Source organism: Xiphophorus maculatus, chromosome 10 (genome assembly GCF_002775205.1).
Source record: "Xiphophorus maculatus strain JP 163 A chromosome 10, X_maculatus-5.0-male, whole genome shotgun sequence".
Classification (NCBI taxonomy): domain Eukaryota; kingdom Metazoa; phylum Chordata; class Actinopteri; order Cyprinodontiformes; family Poeciliidae; genus Xiphophorus; species Xiphophorus maculatus.
Window position 1 is genome coordinate 9,255,122 of NC_036452.1, and position 27,218 is coordinate 9,282,339.

The 27,218-nt window shown below is 41.6% G+C and overlaps 2 protein-coding genes and 1 long non-coding RNA gene across 3 annotated transcripts; all 3 read right to left on the reverse strand.

The window, feature by feature from the left end:
- Nucleotides 1-1,288: 1,288 nt before the first annotated feature.
- On the reverse strand, nucleotides 1,289-5,423 carry LOC102237414 (tRNA pseudouridine(38/39) synthase-like). The gene is made up of 9 exons (XM_023341206.1): nucleotides 5,394-5,423; nucleotides 5,050-5,250; nucleotides 4,378-4,655; nucleotides 4,121-4,304; nucleotides 3,926-4,035; nucleotides 3,080-3,252; nucleotides 1,908-2,045; nucleotides 1,742-1,825; nucleotides 1,289-1,423 (listed from the first exon to the last, which is right to left on the reverse strand). The coding sequence occupies exons 1-7, from the start codon at nucleotides 5,421-5,423 to the stop codon at nucleotides 1,981-1,983; spliced, it is 1,041 nt and encodes a 346-aa protein (XP_023196974.1). The 3' UTR covers nucleotides 1,289-1,423; nucleotides 1,742-1,825; nucleotides 1,908-1,980.
- Nucleotides 5,424-17,383: 11,960 nt separating this feature from the next.
- On the reverse strand, nucleotides 17,384-18,353 carry LOC111609858. The gene is made up of 3 exons (XR_002753374.1): nucleotides 18,256-18,353; nucleotides 18,090-18,173; nucleotides 17,384-17,771 (listed from the first exon to the last, which is right to left on the reverse strand). It is a non-coding gene; the product is annotated as an uncharacterized LOC111609858 (long non-coding RNA).
- A 639-nt stretch (nucleotides 18,354-18,992) lies between these two features.
- Nucleotides 18,993-21,707, reverse strand: LOC111609914 (tRNA pseudouridine(38/39) synthase-like). The gene is made up of 7 exons (XM_023341212.1): nucleotides 21,703-21,707; nucleotides 21,402-21,609; nucleotides 20,730-21,007; nucleotides 20,473-20,656; nucleotides 20,278-20,387; nucleotides 19,418-19,604; nucleotides 18,993-19,004 (listed from the first exon to the last, which is right to left on the reverse strand). Exons 1-7 carry the CDS (start codon nucleotides 21,705-21,707, stop codon nucleotides 18,993-18,995), a joined length of 984 nt encoding a protein of 327 aa, XP_023196980.1.
- Between the last annotated feature and the right edge of the window lie 5,511 nt (nucleotides 21,708-27,218).

The following is a 27,218-nucleotide window of genomic DNA, read 5'->3' on the forward strand; positions in this document are numbered from 1 at the left end:
CTCTCTTCACCACGACGGACCGGTACAGCGCCCGCTTGACAGCAGACGCTGCGCCAATCCGCCTGTCGATCTCCCGCTCCCTTCTTCCCTCATTCGTGAACAAGATCCCAAGATACTTGAACTCCTCCACCTGGGGCAGGACACCCCCCTTGACCCGGAGTAGGCACTCTACCCTTTTCCGGCTCAAGACCATGGCCTCGTATTTGGAGGCACTGATCCCCATCCCGGCCATCCTGAAAAAAAAAAGATATTTTTTTCTTCACAATTTTCTTTTTAAGGTATTATTGAAAATACATTAAAATTATTTTTAATAAAAATTAATTTAATGAATTAAAAATAATGGTACTACTCTTTTAACTGCTGTATGAAGATAGGTTCACACTTTCCATCTACTAAATCAGGGATCTGCAACCTGAATTTTTGGAGACACAAGTGGCTCTTTGGCTCACATTATTAAATGATGAAATATTGCTCTGTTTTTGTTTAACTCTTTTTTTTAAGTGTCTCCATAAAAACACTGTATGCACAGGAAATTCAAGAAAATTATAGTATTTTTGTGCCTAGGTTGATTTTTAGTGGACATAAAAAAATGTAAATTCCATTTTTTATGTCCAAATGAGTAAATGAGCAGGTTGTCGTCATTGATCCTTAATTTGTGAGAAATAAAAAAAACATCATTGCACAAATATTGATTGAAATGGTTAGTATTGGAGTTAATAATCAGATACAAAAATGTTTTGGAGGAATTTTTTGGTTTCTGACACTATTGCATGATTAAACACTCCCTGGGTCAAATTGACCCACAAACACCCTAGAAACGAACACAACAGGAGGGTTAGGCCTTGTGTTGCTTTTAACAAGTTTTCTTCCTGTATTGTCCTTTATTTAGCTACGTCATCTGTGCCCAGCCTCCCTGTTTCTGCTGGTTAGAAGCATCCTAAGCGGTGAACCTTTGGCCAAGTTTCAAATTGTTCTTCTTTTTTTTTTTAAGATTTAAAAAAGATTTCTTCCAATATTGCTCTGCATTTAACTCGGACATCTCCCATCATCTCTGACTTTGTTTTGCTAAGTAGGCTAATTCATCATATGAATGGATTAATTCAAAGAGCCAATAACCTTTAACCTGTACAACCTATTGATTTGAGCTCTGTTCTTAGAAAGAACTAACAGGTAAACAGTTTAAAATTAACATAGAATATGGATCGAAATTTTTTTAGGTTCTTTATTGAGCTTAAACCTAGAGGTTTAAGTAAGGAGAATGTTTTTGAGCATATAATCACATAAAACAAAAATGTATATTATGATCAAACAAGTTTGTTTGTTGATGTGTAAAGATGGTTGTGATGATGAATTAGTCGACATTCTCATAATTTTTGCGTTTAATGTCCAGGATTCGGCACACTCCGACTACCACGCCAAACACCTGCAAAGGGTAAAAGATGGAGTTAGACGCTGGGAATGAAATAATGTAGCATACCTAAAGAGTTGCTTTAGCTTTTAAAATAATATAACTGACTTTTAATTTGCTTGAGTAAGAATGGAGTCTGATTTTTGCAGAATCCTACCAGGTAAAATGTACATTTGCTCCATAAATGCAGTGGCTAAACATGTGCTTCTGTCGTGTATTTTCCCAAGGGAAGATCTAAAGCCTGCCTTTGATTCACATTCTGGCTTTTAATGAATATATTTTTACATAATTTAAGGCTTCTGACATCTTATTAAAACTTTATAAGCAGTTTACCTCTGTGATTCCAAGAGCAATGCAAACACCGCCGACCCACACCAGATTCTTCAACAGAAAGAGCTTTAAAGCTGAGATACATCCCTGAGGAAGAAGACAGAGTTTAACTGTTTATCCTCAGAAATGTGGTTAGACTCTTCAGCTGAAATATCTCAGCAGGGCAGACCTTTCTGTGAGCTTTTTCCTTGTCATGTCCACAACCTTCTCTCTTCTCCGGGCAGCAGGAATCTGGCACGGCTTCATGGTTTCCCCAGCCCACACTTCTGGACCAGTCGGTGTAAGTGTCGGCGCCGCAGCATTTGAACTGCAGCAAAAGTTAAAGTAGAAAAAAGGTTAAAAGTTAGAAGTTACATCCTAAATGCCTAAATTACATTTAGTCAGTTTTGACTGACTAAATGTAATTTCATTTTTAAAGCTGGTTCTGTTGACAACAGTATTTTTGCAGAAGTATTTTTGGCTGTTGAACCTTTTCATATTTTCACAATAAAAAAGAAAAACAACAACTTCATAATAAAGTTTTTTTTTGCCAACTGTCTGCAAATGGTACTTACCAAGAGACTTAAATTCTTGCCCTTCCTGTCCCCCTCACCCCCCAAAAAAGTTTTTGCTCTAAATATATTCCATGCTGAAGAAAAAACATGTGATCCACATAGAGGCAATTAGTTATAATTCATTTTATCTAAGAGTATCAAAATAAAGGGAGCTGACGACTGAAGCACGCAAACCTATTCAGAATTTCATTTGTACAAAACCAGCATGGTCCCTCTAACAACAACATCCTTCTTTCACTTCATAATAATGTGCTACATTGAGTTGGCTCATCACACAAAATCTCAATAAAACACATTGAGGTTTGTAGTTATAATGTAAAAATGTTGAAAGTTCAAAGGGTGAAAACACTTTATACCAAGCACTGTATATGGAAGAACACAGCCAGGATTTCACAGTTTCAAAACCCATTGAAGGGAACAATAAACAGAAGAATAACGATGTGTTTGAGGTATTAATAACTCAGCTAAACTGGTCATATTTTCTTATAAAATGCTAAGTATTTTCTAATGTTTCAAGGGGCTAACGAACAGTTTCTAATGTTCATAAATGTTTTGACACCTGTAAGCTTGCAACTGTCCAAACCATAATTTGGGTGCATTATTATCTTGTTTTCATTAAAATATTGGCATGCATTCACACCATCAGTGGGATTTCATTAGACCAGAATTTAGCAAGTAGTTTTCGATCTCCATGTCTGTTTGTTTAGCTGCAGCTGCATCAAAAAGGTTTCAACAATTTTATTTGGTTTTGTTCCTTTTTTTTTTTTAAAAACACAGAACTCCTCACCTCTCTCCTCCAAACCCCGGATCATCCCGAGCAGAACCTGGGCTTTGACAGCGCTCTGCGTCCAGTGTCGCTGTAGTGATGACAGGACGTGGCTAACCTCCTCCGCCTCCTGCTGCCAGGTTAAACCATCGAAGTGGCAGTCGTACAGAACCAGAGGGTAGTCCACTGCCATGCTGCAAGCCAGAAGAACAAACCTATGAAAAATTATCTCCTGTTAAAAGACGCATCAAAACGCCTCTGCTGTCTTTATTTGATGCAGAGGAGTGGTGGCTCTACAGCAAGATCACTGGGTCAAAAAGAGGCTCGTGCTTCTACCAAGGTTCTATTCAGGCCTGGCTTCAAGGGTTCAGCAGGAAGTTCAAGGATTTTTGTAAATGTTTTAAATATCTATAGAAGAAAAACATAATCTTACATGGGTTTAATTTATTTATTTCTGTTTTTTCCTTACTATCCTACTTAATAAAGGTTAAGGCTATTCTTTTATTCTAAAACATTGATGGTTTGATGTTGTTTCCACTAGTTCAAAAAAGAAGAGCTCCTGAACTTTTTTTAAGGTTTTATTGGCTCTAGTGGGCTTTATTTGATAGTTAATTGACAGGAAAGTGGGTAATGAGAGAAGGGGAAGACATGCGGCAAAGGTCGCTAGGCTGGGAATCAAACCTGCGATAGCCGCGGCGTCGAGGACTAAGGCCTCCATATGTGGGTTGTGCTTAACCCCTGCGCCACTACATCACATCCCCCTGAACGTTTTCTGATGATAAAAAATTCAAGGTACTTCAAGAACCTTAATTCTTCTTTGTACCAGCAAAAAGCAGCCCAAGTGCCAACAGGTCGCTGTTTTGTCACCTGTATTGAGGCTTTCTGGGGTTTTTTTCAACATCCAGCAGTTGACTGATTATCTCCAGAGCTTCCAGCTTCTGTCCTATCAAAAGAAGCACCGCCATCATGCAACGTACCTGCAGCAGGACATATGGTTAGTTGCAAATTACCCCCTACTTACAGGGATGCACCGGCTTCACCTGAGTGTTAAGCTCTTATTACCTGGTGGTAAAGGAAGGCTAAACCTTTGATCTCAAACACAAACAGATCATATTGCTCTGTGCTGGAAACCTGCTGGGGCTGCAAAGGCCTGACTGAGGCAGACAAGATGGTCCTCTCAAACTGCAGGACCCCGTTCCCCACGTCCACTTTGCACAGGTTGCGAAAGTCATGCGTTCCTTCGTATCTGTTGAGCACCAAAAGATCTTTATATTAGAAAAATCATGGGGTGAAATCAGCATTTATAGTTTTACACTCACCGTTTTGCAGCATTTCCCATCAGCTCTACATCCAACGACCCTCGGGGGAAGTAGTAGCGGTACGTGCGGGACTGGCAGTCGAAACGCGCACTGAAACCTTGCTCTGCGGCTGCCCAGTCCAAGATCCGAATGTCCTGCGGCAAAACTCTATTCAGCATCTTCACGTATGGAAGCTCAGAGGTGGAAGCTTTTGATTTGGTGCCGAGATCGAGATTTTCAGGGAGGGTTACGCCAAGTCCTCCACAAAACTGGGAGGAGCGCAGGTCAATGGTTATAACCTAGAACATAGAGAGATCAGTTATCATTTAGTTAAAGCCCATACACAAGACATACAGCTGCATTTTAAAAATTATTACCCGTTGAAATTTTCCATATCTTGTCTTTTTACAAACACAAACTTTAAAGGAGACCTATCAGGTAAAAGTCACAATTTGCTCCTAATGCTTTTCAAAGATGTACGGTTGTATAATGGCGCATATGCTTGCAACCATTTTCAAGCTGAGTGTAAACGTTGAGTTGGGGGGGCGTGTTTTATTTGTAGAACAATTAGAAAAACCAATTTGCGTTTGTCTGTCACATTAAATAAATTGAATAAATAATGTTTAAAATAAATGAGCTCGTATACCTTCTAGAAGGCATCTGGAGGACTGATTTTCATCACATTAAACTCACTTGAGAAAAAGCACTGACTCCTTTATCAGTTCGACCACAGCGGTGATAGTTGGAGCTCTGTCGGTCCTGAATCAGTCGTGTCTTCAGCAGCGCTTCAAACAGCCTGGCCTCCACCGTGTTGTCCGTGTTGTCCTGAACAGCGAAGCCCTGGTAGGCCCAGCCCAGGTAAGCCAGCTTCAGAGCTGTTACGGCCCCTGGCCTCTTGAGGCTGTGCAGGCTTTGTTTTTTTCTATTATGCAGGATCAGCTGTGCGGGCACAGCTTTCTGATTGGCTGCCTAGGAGCTGCAGGAGAGCAGCCACCCCATTGGTGCAGCAAAGCCAATCAGATGTTGATGAGACCCACCTGCATCATATAAAAGACGTCCGAGTTCATTCCTCCAGTGGGGCAGCTAGCAGGAAGAGGTTGGCGACAGCTGACCCCCACCTTCCGTGTTCGGTGACTGTTTTGGACAGTTTAGACCATTTTGTTTTTGCTCCTTTTGTTAAGTAGTGAATCTGCTTTAGATAAACTTTGAACAAGCTAGAGGCTTGTGTTTGGGAGGTTTTTGGTGCTCCCCTTTGTTCTTTCTTTTTGGTTGTTTTGAGTTACTTTAGACTGATGTGTTTGCACATCTTGTTATTTAATTTGCACTCAGTGTTTTCTACGTTTGTTGGTTCTTTACTTTTGTTTAATTGGCTTAAGTTGTATTGTGTTTTGGTTTTGTGAAAACCATCTTTTGTAATAAATCATTCTTTCATTCCACTTTTATCTCTGGACACATTTTATGTTACCCGCCCCTGGACCCCTAGACCTAAGGGGGCGTAACATAAGTGGGGGCTCGTCCGGGATACTCGTTAAGAGGATCCCTCTGTTCAGAGTTAAAAGAGGAACACTTTTGGTTGTCTGTATCCAGCAACTATGTCAGTTACATTCAGTCTGGAGCACTTTTTAGCCGATCCCTCTCTTGAGCTTATTGATAGCTGTCGCAAGAATGAATTGCTGCAAATTGTGGAGCACTTTCAGCTGCAGGTCCCAAAACAGGTCCTTAAAGGTGACCTAAAGGCTCTGATAGTGGATAAGTTGGTGGAAATTGGGGTGATCAAAGAGCCTGATCTGCCTGAGGCTGCTGTGGTGCCAAGCCGAGAGACCTTGTCTGTGGAGGACCTCAAAGATGGTCCTAGTGTGGAGGCAGCAGTGAGTGACCGGGGAAAGACACCTCGCACACTCCCTCGCTATGATCCGCTGTCTTCTGTGAGTTCAGAAGGACGAGATGGAGCTCGTTTGAAGGTGCGGTTGGCACGTCTCCAAATGGAGGCTGAGGAAAAAGCCCAGGACAGAAGAGCTCAGCTGGAGCTTGAGGTCAGGAGACTGGAAATAGAGGCTGATAAAGCTATAAAGCTGCACAAACTTGAGCTGGAGGCCCAGACTCGAGCGCCCTCTGCCTCTGTCACACCCGGTTCCACCTCCATGTCTGCTATGCCATTCGACATCAGTAAGTGTATTTCTTTAGTACCTGCTTTTAGAGAAACTGAGGTGGACTCATACTTTGCAGCATTTGAACGCATTGCTGGCGCTTTGCAATGGCCTAGGGAAACCTGGCCACTCTTGTTACAATGTAAGTTTTCTGGTAAAGCTCAAGAGGTGTTGGCAGCGCTCCCTTTAAAAGATAGTTTAGACTATGATCTGGTTAAAGCTGCTGTCTTACAAGCTTATGAGTTGGTCCCAGAAGCTTATAGACAGAAGTTTCGACAGCAGAAGAAAACTATTGGACAAACGCATGTTGAGTTTGCCAGAGAGAAATCCATTCTCTTTGATAAGTGGTGTACTGCATCTAAGGTAAATAACTATGAGACATTACGTGAGCTAATATTGCTAGAAGACTTTAAGAAGTGCATTCCAGATCGGGTGGTGGTGTACCTAAATGAACAGAAGGTGACTACTTTGGCGTCTGCTGCTGTTCTGGCTGATGAGTATGCTCTTACCCATAAGTCATCCTTCACTTTTAATGAAAAGTCACCTATTAGCTCTGTACCACAGTCTCAGATGGTTAAAACCACGGTTCCAAAAGAAAGCCGTGAATGTTTTTATTGTCACAAACCTGGACATGTCATCGCTGATTGTTTAGCTTTAAAACGCAAAACACAGTCAAATTCTACACAAACTAAAGGTGTTGGTTTTGTGAAGAAAGAACCCCGTAATAAGAGCATTGGTTGTGGTGACAAATTACCTGATCCCTGTTTTGTACCATTCATTTTCGATGGCTTAATCTCACTGATGGCTGATCCCTCTGATTTAAAGCCTGTACGTATCCTGAGAGACACTGGAGGTTCCCAGTCAGTCATTCTTGCCAATGTCTTACCTTTCTCACATGAGAGTGCATGTGGTTATAACTCTGTTCTGAGGGGGATAGAGATGGGCTACGCTCCAAAACCAGTCCACAGAGTTTACGTTGAATCTAAACTTGTCACCGGATTTTTCCCTGTTGCTGTCTGCCCAGAGTTACCCATAGATGGGGTGGCTATGCTAATGGGAAATGACATTGCTGGAGGTTTAGTACTTCCCAGTCTGGAGGTTTTAGACAATCCCTTAGATCAGACAACCCCAGACTCTTCAGACCCTGAGTTGTACCCAGCCTGTGTGGTCACCCGTGCACAAGCACGCAAGGATCGGGACATTTCCATTTCTGATTCTGTGTTGTCTCCATTTTCTAGTGAGGGTGATGCACAAACCAAAAGTAACAACATGATGTTACTTCCATATTTGGTGGAGCTGGAGGAGCCTTGTCCACTCTTGGAGAAAGCATCCATCCCCCTGACCAGACAACACTTGTCATCTGCTCATCAAGCTGATAAAACATTACAAAGATGTTTCAAGAATGTGGTGAGTGCTGAACAAGCCAATAAAAAGAAACTAGGTGTCTTAAAGCGTCGATGGTCTTCATCATTTGTAGGAAGCTCAGACAGGTGTAAGGTTAAGCAGTCATACCACCCCCGACCTGCACTCAAACCTAATGGTGTTTGTGCTCGAGTTGCAGTCAGAACTCCACTAAAAGTGGATGGGCTGAACAATACTGGTGGTCTAGGAACAAATGATCTCATCTGTTCTAGTCCTTGTCTTACTCCTGCCAATGCCAACACTGTGGCAATAAATGGTTATCCTACACCAAAAACAAAACTTGAGAGTTTGATGAAACTGAGGTAGGAGATTAAGATGAGATTTTTTGATGTTCCAGATCTAAACTTTCATTGATTTAATGTCCCTAAAACAATGACACATTTGTTACCATGGAAATTTATTCTTTGACCTTGACCTGCTCTACGCTAGACGAATTGTTAGCCTAAGTAAATGTTGTCTTTCAGCGTGTTCTTAATGTACATTTCAGAAAAGAAATGCTTTTTACACATAGCCCATGTTTTTATCAAGAATTGAGTACTTTGTTATGTGTGGATTATTTTTGTGTGACAATAATATACCTTGTCCCAAATCATCATTTTCATAAAGTAGGCTATACCAGTTTTAAAATCTTTGGACATATTCAGATTTAGGTTTGGACTTTGATTGGACCATTGTAGCACATACTTATCCTTTGATCTAAGCCTTGCACCTAAATTATGAGCCATTCATCTGCGATATCCTGAAAGAATATCTCAGCTTTCTGGTCTGCATCAGTTGTACATAATCATAATCTCAGGGGGTTTTAAGTTGATCTTGTTGTATATGATACACTAGGTCAAATAAAAATAATATTCAAGCAGATAACTGGAAGTAGCACATGGCAACGCTTATTTTCCAACAGGGAACCTTGTCTTCTTCTTTACAGGGCCAGCTCACATCTCTTGTGCACAGCAACAGCGCCACTAATGGCGATTTGTAATATTTCCTCTATCTTCAGATCTACAGCCAATGGCCTCCAACATAGGAACATAATCAGTGGCGCAAAAACGGGGTATGCACTGTATGCAACGCATAGGGGCGCTGCACTAGAGCGGGCGCAAAAACGATGTGGGGAATGCTTTTTCTAGTCAGCATTTTATGTACTTAACAGCTGTTTGTGTATGAAATGATCAATATAGCGTCCCGGTTGAAAGGATGGTCTCTCAAACTGATGGTTCACAGTCCTTTATTCAACAGCCTTTGTATGTGAACACACTGTAAGAACTACAAAATGTACAAATAAAATACCATCAGTAACTCAAACAGTGTTGTTCTAGCCTTTTACCTTAACATATGAATCCTTTACCTTATGTTCTATAATTATGTTTAGAGAATGGATATTTCAGTTGCCTGAAATTATTTGCCAAAGTGAAAGGAGGGGAACCAAATATTTTAGCCACTTGATATAATCTGCTCCCACTCTATAACATGGGAATATATCAGTTTACCAGCAACTCTTTAACTTTGCTTTGGAAACATTTGCTCTTCATTTCACAAAGGTAAGGGGCCTTGGGATTTAAACTATCTTTCCATAGCTACCTTATATTAAAGTCCTGTAAGGATAAATATCAAACATAGTTTTCAAAATGTAACTTATTAACCATTATACACCATACATAAACTAGCACACCACAACAAACTCAGGAACCTAAGGCAAACACGCAAAGCACTGATAATTTTTTTTAATTGGGCTTCCCACACACTCCTGATGGAACCACCTCAGGGCCATGTCACACTGGATCTAGGAAAGAAACCAAAAAGATAAGGATTATTTTTTTAGAAAATATGTCTTTACATTTGCAATACACAATCAATCATTTTAGATTCCCTTATTTTCCAACTGCTGGAGGATCACAAGGGGAAATAACGAAAATACAAACACAAAGGAGTAAGTAGACTAAAGGAACCGAATTAGAACAAACAAAAATAACTACAAACAAGAAATAAAAATAATTAGAATCACCAATGAAGTACAGATGTGGAAAAGCAAGGCAGAAATAAATGGAAACAACTAAGGAACACCAAAAGGATCTGAGGAGGATGCCAGCGGAACAGCAGCCTTGGAGAACACTGGCGGCAGAGTAGAAACCTTGGCGGAGCAAGTACCTTGGTACCAACAGGACTCGCTAGGAAGCCCTGGAAGTCAGCCCGGAGACCAACGTGCCTCGCTATGAAACCCTGAAGTTCAGCCCAGAGACCAACGTGCCTCGCTATGAAACCCTGAAGTTCAGCCCAGAGACCAACGGGCCTCGCTAGGAAGCCCTGGAGGTCAGCCAGGAGACCAACGTGCCTCTCTAGGAAGCCCTGGAGGTTAGCCCGGAGACCAACGTGCCTCGCTATGAAACCCTGAAGGCCAGCCCAGAGACCAACGGGCCTCGCTAGGAAGCCCTGGAGGTCAGCCCGGAGACCAACGGGCCTCGATAGGAAGCCCTGGAGGTCAGCCAGGAGACCAACGTGCCTCTCTAGGAAGCCCTGGAGGTCAGCCAGGAGACCAAAGTGCCTCTCTAGGAAGCCCTGGAGGTCAGCCAGGAGACCAACGTGCCTCTCTAGGAAGCCCTGGAGGTCAGCCCGGAGACCAACGTGCCTCTCTAGGAAGCCCTGGAGGTCAGCCCAGAGACCAACGGGCCTCGCTAGGAAGCCCTGGAGGTCAGCCAGGAGACCAACGGGCCTCGCTAGGAAGCCCTGGAGGTCAGCCAGGAGACCAACGTGCCTCTCTAGGAAGCCCTGGAGGTCAGCTTGGAGACCAACAAGACTCGCTATGAAGCCCTGGAGGTCAGCCCGGAGACCAACGGGCCTCGCTAGGAAGCCCTGGAGGTCAGCCAGGAGACCAACGTGCCTCGCTAGGAAGCCCTGGAGGTCAGCCAGGAGACCAACGGGCCTCGCTAGGAAGCCCTGAAGGTCCGCTCGGAGACCAACCGGCCTCGCTAGGAAGCCCTGGAGGTCAGCCTGGAGACCAACGGGCCTCGCTAGGAAGCCCTGGAGGTCAGCCTGGAGACCAACGGACCTCGCTAGGAAGCCCTGGAGGTCAGCCCGGAAACCAACAAGACTCGCTACGAAGCCCTGCCTCCCCTGCCAACAACTTTCAAGCTTTAAGCTCTTCTGCCAACGGCCCCCAAGTGTCCAGCTCCCCTGACCAAAAAAGTCCTGTTGTCCTCAAGCTTTTCTGCCACATATAATCAAGCATGAAGCTTGGAGCCCTCAGGACACTTCTTTATTTAGAAGTGCCATCTTTCAAGCGCCTCTTTGGCACTCTCAGGCACTGAAGCGTATTCATCACACGTCTGAATACCGACGGCTGCCTCTGTGGGTGGTCTGAAAGCGAATGGCTGCCTTCGTGGCTCTCCTCTTCAGATGGTTGCTGGTTCTGCTGTTCCACTTCAGGCTGCAGGTCGGTGTTGTCCTCCTCAAAGGCGGTGTTTATATCCGTCAGGGCGGTGCTTTCCAGCTTTAGGGCGGTGTTTTCCTGCTTAAGGGCAGTGTTTTCCTGCTTAAGGGCAGTGTTTTTCTGCTTAAGGGCAGTGTTTTCCTGCTTAAGGGCGCTTTTTTCCTCCTCCAAGGCGGTGTGTTTTTGCCTCAGGGTGATGTTTTCCATTGTTAGTGTATTTGTTTCCTGCTCTAAGTTTGTGCTCCTCTGCTCCAGGGTGGTGCTATTCACCTCCAGAGAAGTGATTGAGAGCATCAGGACGGATTTCTCATGCTCCAGGGTCCTTCTTCTCAGATTCAGGTAGGTGTTCTGCTCCTCCAGCTCGTTGTTCTCTTCCTCGAAAATGATGTTTTCCCGATCCAAGTCTTGGTTTCTCCGCTGCAAGACGCGATTTGTCTCCTGCAAAACAAGGACCATCTGCAGCAGAATGATGTTGTCCTCTCCTATGATGTTACTTTCTTGCTCCAGGGTGGTGTTTTCCACTTCCAGGCTACTGATTCTCTGGTCCAAGACGGTGTTTTCTTGCTCCAAGGCAGTCTTTTCTTTTTCCAGTACATTCATTTTCTGTTCTAGAGCGCTGCTTTTCAGCTTCAGGGCAGTGTTTTTCTTCTCCAGGATGGTAATTTTCTGGTCTAAGACTGTATTTTCCTGCTCCAGGGTGGTGTTTCTTTGACCCAAGGCAGTGTTGATCTGCTTTAATGTGGTGTTATTTGCCTTTAAGGTTCTGTTTACATTGAACAGTTGTTTTAATCCCTCTTCTTTCTCTTGAAGCAGCTTGTGTATTTCCACTGCAGCTTTTTCAATGCTCATGACTTGAGTCTTTAAGTCCTCATTTGTGTTAATCAGACACTGTCTCTCAATGGACATCGTGTTGACCTCTTTCAAGATGCCATGGAGCTTCTGTGTCTCTCTAGCTAAACTCTGTTGTATTTTTTCACTCCTAGAATCAGAAAATGACGCTGTATTGGTCTGAGTCATTGTTGATACTTTTTGTTGGTTCATATCGATGTTTTTCTGCTCCAAGTCTGTGTTTCTTTGCCCCAGAGAGGTGTTTTCCTGCTTCGGTATGTTATCCTCCTTTAAAATTCTGTTTCTGCCGAACAGTTTTTTTAATTCCTCGTCTTTCTCCAAAAGCAGTTTGTCTTTTACAAGTGCAGCTTTTTCTAAGTTTATTACTTGAATCTTCAAGTCCTCGTTGGCTTTAATCAGCGACTGTCTTTCAGCTGAAATCAAGTTGACTTCTTTCAAGAGATCATGGAGCTTCTGTGTCTCTCTAGCTAGTTTTTCATTCCCAGAATCAGAAGTCGATGCCTTATTGCTCTGATTCATTGTTGATACTTTTTATCTGGACAATCCAAAAACTGCTTAATGTTTTCTTTTGTTTGTTAGGATTTGCCGTTTTATCTGGAAAATCCTTCGTTTTCAATCTCTTGATAGGAGACGATCCTTTTGCTTGCTCGCTCTCTCTCTTCTGCAATGGTTATGATGCGATGCTTATAATGTTCAGCACTATAAGCTGAACAGCGTAACTCCACAAAGAGAGCGTCACTCTTTGTGACGTCAATGTGCATGATGTCACAAACGGATATCAGTACCTCAGCAGAACAACTAGAAAATTGCTCAAGTTTGAATAAAAACAAACTTTATGGCTGAATGCAGCTCGGCTTAGCTGATGGTTATTGGACCAGTTCAGCTGGTAACATATCACCAAGACTGAAATCCGCACTTGGGAGACAGCGGCTCTTGAGGACAATGGACTGGCACAGCCGGGTGCGAGGACCAACGGTCAAAAGGAAACATTCTGCCCGAAAACAGAAAAAGAGGAAACGGGCTAACTGGTTGAAAGTGGCGTACCTAGGCCTACCCCTAAAACTGTATGAATCAGGTCGCCACCCTTCCCGTAAAATACGGAGTCGTCCCATATTTGGCCGTTAAATGTGCGTCCCGTATTGAACCGATACATAACTGTCCGATAGAAACGCCTATCATACACACATCAACACTAAGTTTAACAATAATGACCAAAATGAAACACAGGAAATATTAAGGTCAGCTAAATTGTCGTGGTGGGAACTAAAGGACCCCAGAACGCTACGGACCGACGCTGAACGTCACGGTTGCCTAGAGACGGACACTACGCAGCCGCGGTGAGCTGCTATCAACCCGCGTCTTTTTAAAACGTCCTCGACCCGATTCCATGTCCTAAGAAGCAAAAACGCTTTTAAAAATACAGACGTGAGAAAAAAGACGCCATTATAAGCTGAACAATTTCAGTTAGGACGGATACTGTGTACATCGAAAGACAAAAAAAAGAAGAAAAGTGTCCGTCGTGGCGCAGTGTGCTGCTGTATGTCAGACAGAATGGATCAGGAGAGGAACCGCAGACCCATCAGAACCTTAAGAACCAGAAATCAGCCTCTCTTCATCCTCAATCATCTCCTGATGCTGACATGGTACAGAACATTTAGTTATGATTGATTAAGTTTCTTATTGCGATTTTAGTTCACTATTGTGGTTTGATTCTTTGCTTAGGATGTTGAGTTTGGATGATATTTAATAAATAATAGCATTAGCCAAAATAAGTGGCCATTTAAAGAACAAATCATACGAATAGATTAACAGTAAATACATAAATATTTCCTACATTATATTACTTTTTGTGTGTTTTATTCAAAAATGTTGATATATTTTATGAATAATTGCCCAGTGGTCATTTAATATGTTATTTCACTAATATTTTATTAATGTGGTTTACCAGTTTGGATAATCTGACAATGAAGAAAAAACATGCTAAGCCAAAGTGCACCAGACCAGACCTGCAGGCCAGGGCCGGTTCTAGACGGGGGCTAAGAGGTGTTCTAAAGAAATTATACTAAATAAATTTATTTTTATAATATTCAGTGGTAGATATTTCTTTTCTTCACAATTTTCTTTTTAAGGTATTATTGAAAATACACAAAAATTATTTTTAATAAAAATTAATTTAATGAATTAAAAATAATGGTACTACTCTTTTAACTGCTGTATGAAGATAGGATCACACTTTCCATCTACTAAATCAGGGATCTGCAACCTGAATCTTTGGAGACACAAGTGGCTCTTTGGCTCACATTATTAAATGATGAAATATTGCTCTGTTTTTGTTTAACTCTTTTTTTTAAGTGTCTCCATAAAAACACTGTAAGCACAGGAAATTCAAGAAAAGTATAGTTTTTTTGTGCCTAGGTTGATTTTTAGTGGACATAAAAAAATGTAAATTCCATTTTTTATGTCCAAATTAGTAAATGAGTAGGTTGTCGTCATTGATCCTTAATTTGTGAGAAATAAAAAAAACATCATTGCACAAATATTGATTGAAATGGTTAGTATTGGAGTGAATAATCAGATACAAAAATGTTTTGGAGGAATTTTTTGGTTTCTGACACTATTGCATGATTAAACACTCCCCGGGTCAAATTGACCCACAAACACCCTAGAAACGAACACAACAGGAGGGTTAGGCCTTGTGTTGCTTTTAACAAGTTTTCTTCCTGTATTGTCCTTTATTTAGCTACGTCATCTGTGCCCAGCCTCCCTGTTTCTGCTGGTTAGAAGCATCCTAAGCGGTGAACCTTTGGCCAAGTTTCAAATTGTTCTTCTTTTTTTTTTTAAGATTTAAAAAAAAAATTCTTCCAATATTGCTCTGCATTTAACTCGGACATCTCCCATCATCTCTGACTTTGTTTTGCTAAGTAGGCTAATTCATCATATGAATGGATTAATTCAAAGAGCCAATAACCTTTAACCTGTACAACCTATTGATTTGAGCTCTGTTCTTAGAAAGAACTAACAGGTAAACAGTTTGTCGAAAGACAAAGAAAAAAGAAAAGTGTCCGTCGTGGCGCAGTGTGCTGCTGTATGTCAGACAGAATGGATCAGGAGAGGAACCGCAGACCCATCAGAACCTTAAGAACCAGAAATCAGCCTCTCTTCATCCTCAATCATCTCCTGATGCTGACATGGTAGAACATTTAGTTATGATTGATTAAGTTTCTTATTGCGATTTTAGTTCACTATTGTGGTTTGATTCTTTGTTTAGGATGTTGAGTTTGGATGATATTTAATAAATAATAGCATTAGCCAAAATAAGTGGCCATTTAAAGAACAAATCATACGAATAGATTAACAGTAAATACATAAATATTTCCTACATTATATTACTTTTTGTGTGTTTTATTCAAAAATGTTGATATATTTTATGAATAATTGCCCAGTGGTCATTTAATATATTATTTCACTAATATTTTATTAATGTGGTTTACCAGTTTGGATAATCAGACAATGAAGAAAAAACATGCTCAGCCAAAGTGCACCAGACCAGACCTGCAGGCCAGGGCCGGTTCTAGACGGGGGCTAAGAGGTGTTCTAAAGAAATTATACTAAATAAATTTATTTTTATAATATTCAGTGGTAGATATTTTTCCATCCATCCATCTTCTTCCGCTTATCCGAGGTCGGGTCGCGGGGGTAGCAGCTTCAGAAGGGAGGCCCAGACTTCCCTCTCCCCAGCCACTTCTTCTAGCTCTTCCGGGGGAACCCCGAGGCGTTCCCAGGCCAGCCGAGAGACATAGTCCCTCCAGCGTGTCCTGGGTCTTCCCCGGGGCCTCCTCCCGGTGGGACGTGCCCGGAACACCTCACCAGGGAGGCGTCCAGGAGGCATCCTGACCAGATGCCCGAGCCACCTCAACTGGCTCCTCTCGATGTGAAGGAGCAGCGGCTCTACTCTGAGTCCCTCCCGGATGACTGAGCTTCTCACCCTATCTCTAAGGGAGAGCCCAGACACCCTACGGAGAAAACCCATTTCGGCCGCTTGTATCCGCGATCTCGTTCTTTCGGTCATGACCCAAAGCTCATGACCATAGATGAGGGTGGGAACGTAGATCGACCGGTAAATCGAGAGCTTCGCTTTTTGGCTCAGCTCTCTCTTCACCACGACGGACCGGTACAGCGCCCGCTTGACAGCAGACGCTGCGCCAATCCGCCTGTCGATCTCCCGCTCCCTTCTTCCCTCATTCGTGAACAAGATCCCAAGATACTTGAACTCCTCCACCTGGGGCAGGACACCCCCCTTGACCCGGAGTAGGCACTCTACCCTTTTCCGGCTCAAGACCATGGCCTCGGATTTGGAGGCACTGATCCCCATCCCAGCCATCCTGAAAAAAAAAAGATATTTTTTTTCTTCACAATTTTCTTTTTAAGGTATTATTGAAAATACACAAAAATTATTTTTAATAAAAATTAATTTAATGAATTAAAAATAATGGTACTACTCTTTTAACTGCTGTATGAAGATAGGTTCACACTTTCCATCTACTAAATCAGGGATCTGCAACCTGAATTTTTGGAGACACAAGTGGCTCTTTGGCTCACATTATTAAATGATGAAATATTGCTCTGTTTTTGTTTAACTCTTTTTTTTTAAGTGTCTCCATAAAAACACTGTATGCACAGGAAATTCAAGAAAATTATAGTTTTTTTGTGCCTAGGTTGATTTTTAGTGGACATAAAAAAATGTAAATTCCATTTTTTATGTCCAAATGAGTAAATGAGCAGGTTGTCGTCATTGATCCTTAATTTGTGAGAAATAAAAAAAACATCATTGCACAAATATTGATTGAAATGGTTAGTATTGGAGTTAATAATCAGATACAAAAATGTTTTGGAGGAATTTTTTGGTTTCTGACACTATTGCATGATTAAACACTCCCCGGGTCAAATTGACCCACAAACACCCTAGAAACGAACACAACAGGAGGGTTAGGCCTTGTGTTGCTTTTAACAAGTTTTCTTCCTGTATTGTCCTTTATTTAGCTACGTCATCTGTGCCCAGCCTCCCTGTTTCTGCTGGTTAGAAGCATCCTAAGCGGTGAACCTTTGGCCAAGTTTCAAATTGTTCTTTTTTTTTTTTAAGATTTAAAAAAGATTTCTTCCAATATTGCTCTGCATTTAACTCGGACATCTCCCACCATCTCTGACTTTGTTTTGCTAAGTAGGCTAATTCATCATATGAATGGATTAATTCAAAGAGCCAATAACCTTTAACCTGTACAACCTATTGATTTGAGCTCTGTTCTTAGAAAGAACTAACAGGTAAACAGTTTAAAATTAACATAGAATATGGATCGAATTTTTTTTTAGGTTCTTTATTGAGCTTAAACCTAGAGGTTTAAGTAAGGAGAATGTTTTTGAGCATATAATCACATAAAACAAAAATGTATATTATGATCAAACAAGTTTGTTTGTTGATGTGTAAAGATGGTTGTGATGATGAATTAGTCGACATTCTCATAATTTTTGCGTTTAATGTCCAGGATTCGGCACACTCCGACTACCACGCCAAACACCTGCAAAGGGTAAAAGATGGAGTTAGACTCTGGGAATGAAATAATGTAGCATACCTAAAGAGTTGCTTTAGCTTTTAAAATAATATAACTGACTTTTAATTTGCTTGAGTAAGAATGGAGTCTGATTTTTGCAGAATCCTACCAGGTAAAATGTACATTTGCTCCATAAATGCAGTGGCTAAACATGTGCTTCTGTTGTGTATTTTCCCAAGGGAAGATCTAAAGCCTGCCTTTGATTCACATTCTGGCTTTTAATGAATACATTTTTACATAATTTAAGGCTTCTGACATCTTATTAAAACTTTATAAGCAGTTTACCTCTGTGATTCCAAGAGCAATGCAAACACCGCCGACCCACACCAGATTCTTCAACAGAAAGAGCTTTAAAGCTGAGATACATCCCTGAGGAAGAAGACAGAGTTTAACTGTTTATCCTCAGAAATGTGGTTAGACTCTTCAGCTGAAATATCTCAGCAGGGCAGACCTTTCTGTGAGCTTTTTCCTTGTCATGTCCACAGCCTTCTCTCTTCTCCGGGCAGCAGGAATCTGGCACGGCTTCATGGTTTCGCCAGCCCACACTTCTGGACCAGTCGGTGTAAGTGTCGGCACCGCAGCATTTGAACTGCAGCAAAAGTTAAAGTAGAAAAAAGGTTAAAAGTTAGAAGTTACATCCTAAATGCCTAAATTACATTTAGTCAGTTTTGACTGACTAAATGTAATTTCATTTTTAAAGCTGGTTCTGTTGACAACAGTATTTTTGCAGAAGTATTTTTGGCTGTTGAACCTTTTCATATTTTCATCATTTCACAATAAAAAAAACAACTTCATAATAAAGTTTTTTTTTGCCAACTGTCTACAAATGGTACTTACCAAGAGACTTAAATTCTTGCCCTTCCTTTCCCCCTGCCCCCCCCCAAAAAGTTTTTGCTCTAAATATATTCCATGCTGAAGAAAAAACATGTGATCCACATAGAGGCAATTAGTTATAATTCATTTTATCTAAGAGTATCAAAATAAAGGGAGCTGACGACTGAAGCACGCAAACCTATTCAGAATTTCATTTGTACAAAACCAGCATGGTCCCTCTAACAACAACATCCTTCTTTCACTTCATAATAATGTGCTACATTGAGTTGGCTCATCACACAAAATCTCAATAAAACACATTGAGGTTTGTAGTTATAATGTAAAAATGTTGAAAGTTCAAAGGGTGAAAACACTTTATACCAAGCACTGTATATGGAAGAACACAGCCAGGATTTCACAGTTTCAAAACCCATTGAAGGGAACAATAAACAGAAGAATAACGATGTGTTTGAGGTATTAATAACTCAGCTAAACTGGTCATATTTTCTTATAAAATGCTAAGTATTTTCTAATGTTTCAAGGGGCTAACGAACAGTTTCTAATGTTCATAAATGTTTTGACACCTGTAAGCTTGCAACTGTCCAAACCATAATTTGGGTGCATTATTATCTTGTTTTCATTAAAATATTGGCATGCATTCACACCATGAGTGGGATTTCATTAGACCAGAATTTAGCAAGTAGTTTTCGATCTCCATGTCTGTTTGTTTAGCTGCAGCTGCATCAAAAAGGTTTCAACAATTTTATTTGGTTTTGTTCCTTTTTTTTTTTTAAAAAAACACAGAACTCCTCACCTCTCTCCTCCAAACCCCGGATCATCCCGAGCAGAACCTGGGCTTTGACAGCGCTCTGCGTCCAGTGTCGCTGTAGTGACGACAGGACGTGGCTAACCTCCTCCGCCTCCTGCTGCCAGGTTAAACCATCGAAGTGGCAGTCGTACAGAACCAGAGGGTAGTCCACTGCCATGCTGCAAGCCAGAAGAACAAACCTATGCAAATTATCTCCTGTTAAAAGACGCATCAAAACGCCTCTGCTGTCTTTATTTGATGCAGAGGAGTGGTGGCTCTACAGCAAGATCACTGGGTCAAAAAGAGGCTCGTGCTTCTACCAAGGTTCTATTCAGGCCTGGCTTCAAGGGTTCAGCAGGAAGTTCAAGGATTTTTGTAAATGTTTTAAATATCTATAGAAGAAAAACATAATCTTACATGGGTTTAATTTATTTATTTCTGTTTTTTCCTTACTATCCTACTTAATAAAGGTTAAGGCTATTCTTTTATTCTAAAACATTGATGGTTTGATGTTGTTTCCACTAGTTCAAAAAAGAAGAGCTCCTGAACTTTTTTTAAAGGTTTTATTGGCTCTAGTGGGCTTTATTTGATAGTTAATTGACAGGAAAGTGGGTAATGAGAGAAGGGGAAGACATGCGGCAAAGGTCGCCAGGCTGGGAATCAAACCTGCGATAGCCGCGGCGTCGAGGACTAAGGCCTCCATATGTGGGTTGTGCTTAACCCCTGCGCCACTACATCACATCCCCCTGAACGTTTTCTGATGATAAAAAATTCAAGGTACTTCAAGAACCTTAATTCTTCTTTGTACCAGCAAAAAGCAGCCCAAGTGCCAACAGGTCGCTGTTTTGTCACCTGTATTGAGGCTTTCTGGGGGTTTTTTCAACATCCAGCAGTTGATTGATTATCTCCAGAGCTTCCAGCTTCTGTCCTATCAAAAGAAGCACCGCCATCATGCAACGTACCTGCAGCAGGACATATGGTTAGTTGCAAATTACCCCCTACTTAAAGGGATGCACCGGCTTCACCTGAGTGTTAAGCTCTTATTACCTGGTGGTAAAGGAAGGCTAAACCTTTGATCTCAAACACAAACAGATCATATTGCTCTGTGCTGGAAACCTGCTGGGGCTGCAAAGGCCTGACTGAGGCAGACAAGATGGTCCTCTCAAACTGCAGGACCCCGTTCCCCACGTCCATTTTGCACAGGTTGCGAAAGTCATGCGTTCCTTCGTATCTGTTGAGCACCAAAAGATCTTTATATTAGAAAAATCATGGGGTGAAATCAGCATTTATAGTTTTACACTCACCGTTTTGCAGCATTTCCCATCAGCTCTACATCCAACGACCCTCGGGGGAAGTAGTAGCGGTACGTGCGGGACTGGCAGTCGAAACGCGCACTGAAACCTTGCTCTGCGGCTGCCCAGTCCAAGATCCGAATGTCCTGCGGCAAAACTCTATTCAGCATCTTCACGTATGGAAGCTCAGAGGTGGAAGCTTTTGATTTGGTGCCGAGATCGAGATTTTCAGGGAGGGTTACGCCAAGTCCTCCACAAAACTGGGAGGAGCGCAGGTCAATGGTTATAACCTAGAACATAGAGAGATCAGTTATCATTTAGTTAAAGCCCATACACAAGACATACAGCTGCATTTTAAAAATTATTACCTGTTGAAATTTTCCATAACTTGTCTTTTTACAAACACAAACTTTAAAGGAGACCTATCAGGTAAAAGTCACATTTTGCTCCTGATGCTTTTCAAAGATGTACGGTTGTATAATGGCGCATATGCTTGCAACCATTTTCAAGCTGAGTGTAAACGTTGAGTTGGGGGGGCGTGTTTTATTTGTAGAACAATTAGAAAAACCAATTTGCGTTTGTCTGTCACATTAAATAAATTGAATAAATAATGTTTAAAATAAATGAGCTCGTATACCTTCTAGAAGGCATCTGGAGGACTGATTTTCATCACATTAAACTCACTTGAGAAAAAGCACTGACTCCTTTATCAGTTCGACCACAGCGGTGATAGTTGGAGCTCTGTCGGTCCTGAATCAGTCGTGTCTTCAGCAGCGCTTCAAACAGCCTGGCCTCCACCGTGTTGTCCGTGTTGTCCTGAACAGCGAAGCCCTGGTAGGCCCAGCCCAGGTAAGCCAGCTTCAGAGCTGTTACGGCCCCTGGCCTCTTGAGGCTGTGCAGGCTTTGTTTTTTTCTATTATGCAGGATCAGCTGTGCGGGCACAGCTTTCTGATTGGCTGCCTAGGAGCTGCAGGAGAACAGCCACCCCATTGGTGCAGCAAAGCCAATCAGATGTTGATGAGACCCACCTGCATCATATAAAAGACGTCCGAGTTCATTCCTCCAGTGGGGCAGCTAGCAGGAAGAGGTTGTGTACAGCTGACCCCCACCTTCCGTGTTCGGTGACTGTTTTGGACAGTTTAGACCATTTTGTTTTTGCTCCTTTTGTTAAGTAGTGAATCTGCTTTAGATAAACTTTGAACAAGCTAGAGGCTTGTGTTTGGGAGGTTTTTGGTGCTCCCCTTTGTTCTTTCTTTTTGGTTGTTTTGAGTTACTTTAGACTGATGTGTTTGCACATCTTGTTATTTAATTTGCACTCAGTGTTTTCTACGTTTGTTGGTTCTTTACTTTTGTTTAATTGGCTTAAGTTGTATTGTGTTTTGGTTTTGTGAAAACCATCTTTTGTAATAAATCATTCTTTCATTCCACTTTTATCTCTGGACACATTTTATGTTACCGCCCCTGGACCCCTAGACCTAAGGGGGCGTAACATAAGTGGGGGCTCGTCCGGGATACTCGTTAAGAGGATCCCTCTGTTCAGAGTTAAAAGAGGAACACTTTTGGTTGTCTGTATCCAGCAACTATGTCAGTTACATTCAGTCTGGAGCACTTTTTAGCCGATCCCTCTCTTGAGCTTATTGATAGCTGTCGCAAGAATGAATTGCTGCAAATTGTGGAGCACTTTCAGCTGCAGGTCCCAAAACAGGTCCTTAAAGGTGACCTAAAGGCTCTGATAGTGGATAAGTTGGTGGAAATTGGGGTGATCAAAGAGCCTGATCTGCCTGAGGCTGCTGTGGTGCCAAGCCGAGAGACCTTGTCTGTGGAGGACCTCAAAGATGGTCCTAGTGTGGAGGCAGCAGTGAGTGACCGGGGAAAGACACCTCGCACACTCCCTCGCTATGATCCGCTGTCTTCTGTGAGTTCAGAAGGACGAGATGGAGCTCGTTTGAAGGTGCGGTTGGCACGTCTCCAAATGGAGGCTGAGGAAAAAGCCCAGGACAGAAGAGCTCAGCTGGAGCTTGAGGTCAGGAGACTGGAAATAGAGGCTGATAAAGCTATAAAGCTGCACAAACTTGAGCTGGAGGCCCAGACTCGAGCGCCCTCTGCCTCTGTCACACCCGGTTCCACCTCCATGTCTGCTATGCCATTCGACATCAGTAAGTGTATTTCTTTAGAGCCTGCTTTTAGAGAAACTGAGGTGGACTCATACTTTGCAGCATTTGAACGCATTGCTGGCGCTTTGCAATGGCCTAGGGAAACCTGGCCACTCTTGTTACAATGTAAGTTTTCTGGTAAAGCTCAAGAGGTGTTGGCAGCGCTCCCTTTAAAAGATAGTTTAGACTATGATCTGGTTAAAGCTGCTGTCTTACAAGCTTATGAGTTGGTCCCAGAAGCTTATAGACAGAAGTTTCGACAGCAGAAGAAAACTATTGGACAAACGCATGTTGAGTTTGCCAGAGAGAAATCCATTCTCTTTGATAAGTGGTGTACTGCATCTAAGGTAAATAACTATGAGACATTACGTGAGCTAATATTGCTAGAAGACTTTAAGAAGTGCATTCCAGATCGGGTGGTGGTGTACCTAAATGAACAGAAGGTGACTACTTTGGCGTCTGCTGCTGTTCTGGCTGATGAGTATGTGTAGCACCGGTATCAAACCGCTAACTGCGCCACTGGACCAGTTCTAGGCTCTAAGGAGTGGGGAGCAAGAATGACAACACCAGAGACCGCTGCTTTAAGTGAAACAAGCCGGCAATTTACTGAATATAAAACACACAAATAAGATACCATAACTAATTAAGTAAATAAATAAATAAATATATTGCAGGTTCTTAATAAGGAAGCAAATGAAAAGGGGAAAAAAAAGAAATAAATAAAGAGTATATCACCTTTTCTTTTTACTCTTTAGTTCACCTAGTTCATTTTAATAAGACTAATCTAATTTAATTAGACTGATCTTTGTTCTCCTATGTTATTTTAGACAGACTAATTTGAATTAGTTAGACCAGTCTCTTTTATTTCCTATGTTGTATCTATTTTGAGATCCCTATTTTTTCTGAGTTAACTCGTTTTCTTTCTTTTACAGGTGAGAAAATACCTCAAACACAATCAAATCAAAATAAATTACAATTGTTCAAATCATACTCAAAGATATAACATATAGAAACCAAAGTATATCACTTTAAATTCGAGTACAACCCGAATATGAAATCAGCTATTCAGTTCGATGAAAAAATCTTAGTTGACTCGATCCAAACAAAAAATAATAATTCAATAAATTATCAGTTCTGTTCAGTTCGGTTCAGTTCGTCCTGGCAGCGAATTACCACACGCAGGAGAGTCCTTCCTTAATGTGATGGAGAAGGTGAATTGAATGTCTGGGTCTGGCTCGCCATCCTGAATCCCGTCCATGAATGTGCACGCCGCACACGGCAGACAAATCCTGGCTCCGACCGAGCTTCCAACCAAGCAAAAAAAAACTGACCAAAACCGATTTAGTTTAGCGCTCATAAAATTCCCGTCAGTTCCCGACCGGATAATTATGGTTTTCAAATATAATGTTAACTTTTGTTGTTAACTAATCACTGCGCTTTCCTCTGATTCCTCCTCTGTTCTCTCCCTCCGGACTGTGTGCTGCGTCACTACGGCGCTGCGTCTGTAACGCTAGTTCCTTAAAGGGGCAGTGACGTTATTTTCTGTCTACAGATATTTAATCAACTATTTATATCAGCTTTTAATATGGGTTACATATGCTCTTACCCATAAGTCATCCTTCACTTTTAATGAAAAGTCACCTATTAGCTCTGTACCACAGTCTCAGATGGTTAAAACCACGGTTCCAAAAGAAAGCCGTGAATGTTTTTATTGTCACAAACCTGGACATGTCATCGCTGATTGTTTAGCTTTAAAACGCAAAACACAGTCAAATTTTACACAAACTAAAGGTGTTGGTTTTGTGAAGAAAGAACCCCGTAATAAGAGCATTGGTTGTGGTGACAAATTACCTGATCCCTGTTTTGTACCATTCATTTTCGATGGCTTAATCTCACTGATGGCTGATCCCTCTGATTTAAAGCCTGTACGTATCCTGAGAGACACTGGAGGTTCCCAGTCAGTCATTCTTGCCAATGTCTTACCTTTCTCACATGAGAGTGCATGTGGTTATAACTCTGTTCTGAGGGGGATAGAGATGGGCTACGCTCCAAAACCAGTCCACAGAGTTTACGTTGAATCTAAACTTGTCACCGGATTTTTCCCTGTTGCTGTCTGCCCAGAGTTACCCATAGATGGGGTGGCTATGCTAATGGGAAATGACATTGCTGGAGGTTTAGTACTTCCCAGTCTGGAGGTTTTAGACAATCCCTTAGATCAGACAACCCCAGACTCTTCAGACCCTGAGTTGTACCCAGCCTGTGTGGTCACCCGTGCACAAGCACGCAAGGATCGGGACATTTCCATTTCTGATTCTGTGTTGTCTCCATTTTCTAGTGAGGGTGATGCACAAACCAAAAGTAACAACATGATGTTACTTCCATATTTGGTGGAGCTGGAGGAGCCTTGTCCACTCTTGGAGAAAGCATCCATCCCCCTGACCAGACAACACTTGTCATCTGCTCATCAAGCTGATAAAACATTACAAAGATGTTTCAAGAATGTGGTGAGTGCTGAACAAGCCAATAAAAGAAACTAGGTGTCTTAAAGCGTCGATGGTCTTCATCATTTGTAGGAAGCTCAGACAGGTGTAAGGTTAAGCAGTCATACCACCCGCGACCTGCACTCAAACCTAATGGTGTTTGTGCTCGAGTTGCAGTCAGAACTCCACTAAAAGTGGATGGGCTGAACAATACTGGTGGTCTAGGAACAAATGATCTCATCTGTTCTAGTCCTTGTCTTACTCCTGCCAATGCCAACACTGTGGCAATAAATGGTTATCCTACACCAAAAACAAAACTTGAGAGTTTGATGAAACTGAGGTAGGAGATTAAGATGAGATTTTTTGATGTTCCAGATCTAAACTTTCATTGATTTAATGTCCCTAAAACAATGACACATTTGTTACCATGGAGATTTATTCTTTGACCTTGACCTGCTCTACGCTAGACGAATTGTTAGCCTAAGTAAATGTTGTCTTTCAGCGTGTTCTTAATGTACAGTTCAGAAAAGAAATGCTTTTTACACATAGCCCATGTTTTTATCAAGAATTGAGTACTTTGTTATGTGTGGATTATTTTTGTGTGACAATAATATACCTTGTCCCAAATCATCATTTTCATAAAGTAGGCTATACCAGTTTTAAAATCTTTGGACATATTCAGATTTAGGTTTGGACTTTGATTGGACCATTGTAGCACATACTTATCCTTTGATCTAAGCCTTGCACCTAAATTATGAGCCATTCATCTGCGATATCCTGAAAGAATATCTCAGCTTTCTGGTCTGCATCAGTTGTACATAATCATAATCTCAGGGGGTTTTAAGTTGATCTTGTTGTATATGATACACTAGGTCAAATAAAAATAATATTCAAGCAGATAACTGGAAGTAGCACATGGCAACGCTTATTTTCCAACAGGGAACCTTGTCTTCTTCTTTACAGGGCCAGCTCACATCTCTTGTGCACAGCAACAGCGCCACTAATGGCGATTTGTAATATTTCCTCTATCTTCAGATCTACAGCCAATGGCCTCCAACATAGGAACATAATCAGTGGCGCAAAAACGGGGTATGCACTGTATGCAACGCATAGGGGCGCTGCACTAGAGCGGGCGCAAAAACGATGTGGGGAATGCTTTTTCTAGTCAGCATTTTATGTACTTAACAGCTGTTTGTGTATGAAATGATCAATATAGCGTCCCGGTTGAAAGGATGGTCTCTCAAACTGATGGTTCACAGTCCTTTATTCAACAGCCTTTGTATGTGAACACACTGTAAGAACTACAAAATGTACAAATAAAATACCATCAGTAACTCAAACAGTGTTGTTCTAGCCTTTTACCTTAACATATGAATCCTTTACCTTATGTTCTATAATTATGTTTAGAGAATGGATATTTCAGTTGCCTGAAATTATTTGCCAAAGTGAAAGGAGGGGAACCAAATATTTTAGCCACTTGATATAATCTGCTCCCACTCTATAACATGGGAATATATCAGTTTACCAGCAACTCTTTAACTTTGCTTTGGAAACATTTGCTCTCATTTCACAAAGGTAAGGGGCCTTGGGATTTAAACTATCTTTCCATAGCTACCTTATATTAAAGTCCTGTAAGGATAAATATCAAACATAGTTTTCAAAATGTAACTTATTAACCATTATACACCATACATAAACTAGCACACCACAACAAACTCAGGAACCTAAGGCAAACACGCAAAGCACTGATAATTTTTTTTAATTGGGCTTCCCACACACTCCTGATGGAACCACCTCAGGGCCATGTCACACTGGATCTAGGAAAGAAACCAAAAAGATAAGGATTATTTTTTTAGAAAATATGTCTT

Coding starts and splice junctions, on each gene's coding strand:
- LOC102237414 (XM_023341206.1), bottom strand. CDS start 5,423: ATGAACTCGGACGTCTTTTATATGATGCAG. Junction 4,656..5,049: donor GAGTCAGTGCTTTTTCTCAA/GTGAGTTTAATG, acceptor TCTATGTTCTAG/GTTATAACCATTGACCTGCG. Junction 4,036..4,120: donor TAGCCTTCCTTTACCACCAG/GTAATAAGAGCT, acceptor GTCCTGCTGCAG/GTACGTTGCATGATGGCGGT.
- LOC111609914 (XM_023341212.1), bottom strand. Junction 21,008..21,401: donor GAGTCAGTGCTTTTTCTCAA/GTGAGTTTAATG, acceptor TCTATGTTCTAG/GTTATAACCATTGACCTGCG. Junction 20,657..20,729: donor ATGGGAAATGCTGCAAAACG/GTGAGTGTAAAA, acceptor GGTGCTCAACAG/ATACGAAGGAACGCATGACT.